This window comes from Formica exsecta, unplaced genomic scaffold (assembly GCF_003651465.1).
Source record: "Formica exsecta isolate Colony F162 unplaced genomic scaffold, ASM365146v1 scaffold921, whole genome shotgun sequence".
NCBI lineage: Eukaryota > Metazoa > Arthropoda > Insecta > Hymenoptera > Formicidae > Formica > Formica exsecta.
The window spans coordinates 10,540-14,810 of record NW_021853689.1 but is presented as its reverse complement, the minus strand read 5'-3'; the positions used below and the strand labels follow the sequence as shown (position 1 = coordinate 14,810).

The 4,271-nt window shown below is 28.3% G+C and overlaps 2 protein-coding genes across 3 annotated transcripts in view; one reads left to right on the top strand and one right to left on the bottom strand.

Moving 5' to 3' along the window:
- LOC115245164 (protein FAM50 homolog) overlaps nucleotides 1-1,260 on the top strand; it is a 4,109-nt gene extending 2,849 nt beyond the window's left edge. The window contains exons 3-5 of the mRNA XM_029823316.1: nucleotides 100-254; nucleotides 333-445; nucleotides 531-1,260. Of these exons, the coding sequence (XP_029679176.1) occupies nucleotides 100-254; nucleotides 333-445; nucleotides 531-651 (389 nt within the window). The 3' untranslated portion in view covers nucleotides 652-1,260. The remainder of the gene's footprint in view (nucleotides 1-99; nucleotides 255-332; nucleotides 446-530) is intronic.
- LOC115245166 (uncharacterized protein C15orf41 homolog) lies at nucleotides 939-3,067 on the bottom strand. 2 transcript variants are annotated; one of them, XM_029823317.1, is made up of 6 exons: nucleotides 2,813-3,067; nucleotides 2,516-2,620; nucleotides 2,257-2,387; nucleotides 2,091-2,170; nucleotides 1,860-1,909; nucleotides 939-1,560 (listed from the first exon to the last, which is right to left on the bottom strand). In XM_029823317.1, exons 1-6 carry the CDS (start codon nucleotides 2,911-2,913, stop codon nucleotides 1,173-1,175), a joined length of 855 nt encoding a protein of 284 aa, XP_029679177.1. In that variant the 5' UTR covers nucleotides 2,914-3,067; the 3' UTR covers nucleotides 939-1,172. The 2 variants fall into 2 exon arrangements, with proteins under 2 accessions (XP_029679177.1, XP_029679178.1); XM_029823318.1 differs by having other exon boundaries at nucleotides 2,817-3,062.
- Between the last annotated feature and the right edge of the window lie 1,204 nt (nucleotides 3,068-4,271).

The following is a 4,271-nucleotide window of genomic DNA, read 5'->3' as shown; positions in this document are numbered from 1 at the left end:
TATATATATATATATATAATATATGTAATATGTATAAAAAAAGTCAGTATCATATATAATCAATTCTATTGCAAATAAAATTTTTTTTCCTCCATACAGGCAATTCTATTTATCAGCTTCTTCAGAGGTGTTTAGAAGTTTTGAGGCGTGAATTTAGCGAGCTTAAAACAGTGATGGCAGATCAATTAATGTATGTCAAAGAAGATCTTATTTTGCCACATCATTACACATTCTACGATTTTATTGTAACTAAGGTAAGAGAATATTTAATATTATATAGATTCATAAAGCAATATTGTAATGCTTACATCTTATTTATATAATGTCATTAGGCACGAGGGAAGAGTGGGCCTTTGTTCACATTTGACGTTCACGATGATATTCGAGTTATGCATGATGCTTCTGTTGAAACCGAGGAGTCACATGCTGGAAAAGTATTACTTAGGTATTTATTACTAAAACATTAGTCTAATTGCATTATTGTTTTTATCTTCTCTCTTACATATCTATATAATTATTTATATTTTTAGATCATGGTACGAGAGAAATAAACATATTTTTCCAGCGAGTAGATGGGAACCTTTTGACCCAACAAAAAGTTATGACAAATACACAGTATCGGATAAAAATAAAAAGAAAGATAAAATGTGATAAGCTTTTTTCAACATATTGTTTAACATAAAACAAGAACAATATTTGTCATATTTTGTTGCATTTAAGAATCTGAATGCTCAAGTGAATATCTATACAATTTACAATTGTGTCAAGATGGATATCTTCCTTTTATTAGGCTAATGATTCGTTTTAACACTGTAAAATATATGTATATATTTGTAGTAATGTACTTTTACTTACTTTGATTTTGCAATTGATTTATTTATTTATCTATATAATATCTTATAAGATATAAGATGTGAAGAGAAAGTTTAACAACAGAAAAAAACAAACAAATATTTTAATCATCTGAATATGATTATATAATCAACAGGAAAATATAAGACAGTATTTCAATCTGTTTAACAAAAGTCAGAAAGAGTATAATGTTAATCTATGATAGACATTGTCGAGAAATCTATTTACAATTAGATGCGTCGTTGTCTTAAAGATAATTATATAACAACATAAATATAAATGCGATAAATAAAGGTAAAATGCGATTATATCGATAATAATCATGTACTATTTGCAGGCTTGATACAAGCCGGGTCCATGTACGTAATACTTTCGGGAAAGTGATCCATTATAATGAACTTTTTCTCAGTTGATTTGTTCAGACTCTCGAGAAATCCAAACCAATAAATAACAAGTCCAGATCCGAATCTATTCCAATAACTCAAGAACTGTTCCTTTATATACTTTTGATGAACTTCCACATTACCAAATCGTGCCTTGGATTCGATCCAATTTATTACATAGCCATTGACCGCGATTGGAACTTCTAGCTTGATGTCCGGAGTCTTATCATATCCTCGTAATCGTAAGTGTTCTTCATTGCGGAATGCAATGTTTCTTTGTATTAAACAATCTTGAAGCTTTATTTCGTATTCTTGTCCTATGCAACTGAAAAAGACATGATCTTTCATAATAATATATTTTAAAGTTTATTGTAAATCTGAGTTATAATAAGCTTTTATTATGCTCTGCAATCTAGTAGTAATAATTATTTTATTACAATTTTATATTATAGCAAAATTAATAAATAGAGAAAATATAGAAGAGCAAGTATCAGAATTTTTAATAAAAATTTAGAATATTATGTAGTTTATTTTCTTTAAAATAAAGGTAAAATGTATAATTCTATTTGGCAAAAAAGAAATGGGACAATTATATATTTACTAATTATAATTAAAGATACTTACATTCCCATAGCATCTGCTATAGGACCATATAGGTCATCGTATAATATGCACTAAAAAGAGAAAATTAAAGTTCTTTAAAAAATAATTTTTCAATTTTTTTCAAGATATTTAAGTAGTTTGTGTTGTCATTAAATATATTAGATTTGTCAAAAGATCTGTTATCAAGATAAAGTATGTAATTATCTCTCTTTTTCTGTTGTAAAATACTATATATTTTTTTAGACTAATTACCAAGTAAATTTCATATGCGAGATCCTTATCTCCAATGAGTGTAGTATCCTTAAACAACTTGGTAATTACATTTTTTGAAACTGAAATAATTTTGATACATTTTTAAATAAAACTCAAAGCTTGTTTATTATTTTATGCCTTTTTCTGTTAGGTATTAACTATATACCATTTGCATTGTCACACATGCAATATTTCTCCAAGACATTACGTGCTAATAAGGCTGGTGCAGCATCAATATCTTTAGCCATCCTCAATAAAATACCTGTTGGCTCTCCATTCTGTACTGCCTCCAAATAGCTAAAATTTATAAAAGATATCGCAAATAAAAATGAGTAAAGATAATTGCAATTTTGAACACTTAATTATTTTTTCTTAAAATACTATATAAAAATTTATAATAATCTTACTTTTTAAAGATAACTTACCTATCATAATAACTTTTATTATTCCCAAATAATTTGATATGATTGACTTTCATTTTCTGTTGTATTTCTAAAGATAAAATGCTATGCAATGTGTTTGAATGGATCCTGTACAAATAAGAAAATGAGAGATTTCAGTGTTTTTAATATTTTAAAAATCACGTGTTTTTGGCTAACACAAAAAAATGACATAATTGTGATGTTTAATTGCAGAATTATTTATAAATCAGCAAATTATATTTGACTTTATTATTTATTTTGACTGATATATGCACATTATTGAAAAAAAGAACTTTTTACTCGCTATATTTTTCCTTTAGCATCTTGACACAATCTTTCGACAGTCCTCGAAAATTACGAATTGTCGTTGTTATCTCATTATACATTTCAGTCTTCATCATTTATACCAGTTATTAGAAAATAAAATTTGCTAAAAAATAGTGTTATTTATTGATGCTCCCATACATGGATATCATACATATAAAGGACATAATATATAGATGAAGCCTTTTCTGTGATAAGAGGATTTGTGGTTAGGAATTAGGGCTATGTTCCAAAACGTACTCTTCGAGGAAAATTTTACTCCGATGGCCGTTCCGAAACTTTTTTGAGCGTCTCTGATTGGTTCCAGACTGGCCATCGAGTAAAATTTTCCTCGGAGAAGAAATTTTAAATGTCCCCATTAGCTGCTCCTTGCATATCGCTCTAGTGATATCCGTTTTTTTCGTATGTAGCCTCGAAGAAGTCATATTTCTTCCTCTAATTTTTTTGTTATATTCTTTGCAAAGCTTAGATTGGCGCTACAGAGCCGGATTTTGCATTTTGGCTCTCAAAAAATTTATAATTAATAAAATACAGCTCATGACCAACTGCACCTAATCCGCCATGAGCTGTACCAGAGCTGTATCTTATTTATCAATTGATGAAATATTATTTTAACTCTTTTTTCCAAAAAATCGCTCTGTAGAGCCAATCTTACGATCCTACTGATTACGAATATTGCTTTTAGAATTTAATTTTCTTTGTATTTTGGCCGTAATACGAAAAAAACGTATCCGTAGTTCACGGCTTCCCGCGAGAGGTCTCTACTGTCTCTCCTGCCGACCCATAATCAATTTTACTAATTGCTTATTGTTTTAGTTCCATATGGTTATTTAACGTAAAAATTAACTATATTTTAGTTCCTTTAGTAGTAATAATCGATTGCGCAAGGAATTGAAGGTTCCTTGAACCGACCAATCAGAAGGCTTTATTTAGAACTAGGCAGCTGCGCAGTAGTAACTTTCTAGAACTGACCAGCGGTTACTTTAAGAATGGGCCCGCGATTGAGTTTTAATATGATCAGCGATACTAATACTTCATCTTTAAGATTCTAATTAACTATATACATAAATATATAATAAATATTTTTGCGTAAACACAAAGAATAGGATTAAAATAAATAAAATAAGGAATATGCGCACCACTCTTTATGGAATCGTAAAATGCGCGCAATAATAATTTGTTAAAACATTTTTCTTACATTCCTTGCTAATAATTATCAACTTTCAATATTATTCAAAATTTAATTATAACAATAATTTGATAACTTCATAATAACTAGTTAAAAACAAATTATTATAAAACGTTTCCACAAAGAAAGCGTTATTATACTATATCACTACACTATGAATTAATATGCTTGGTAGTAGCTTTAACCATGCGATTGCGAATAATATATAGATCTAAGAAACTTACATTTATGGAATCACGGATTACA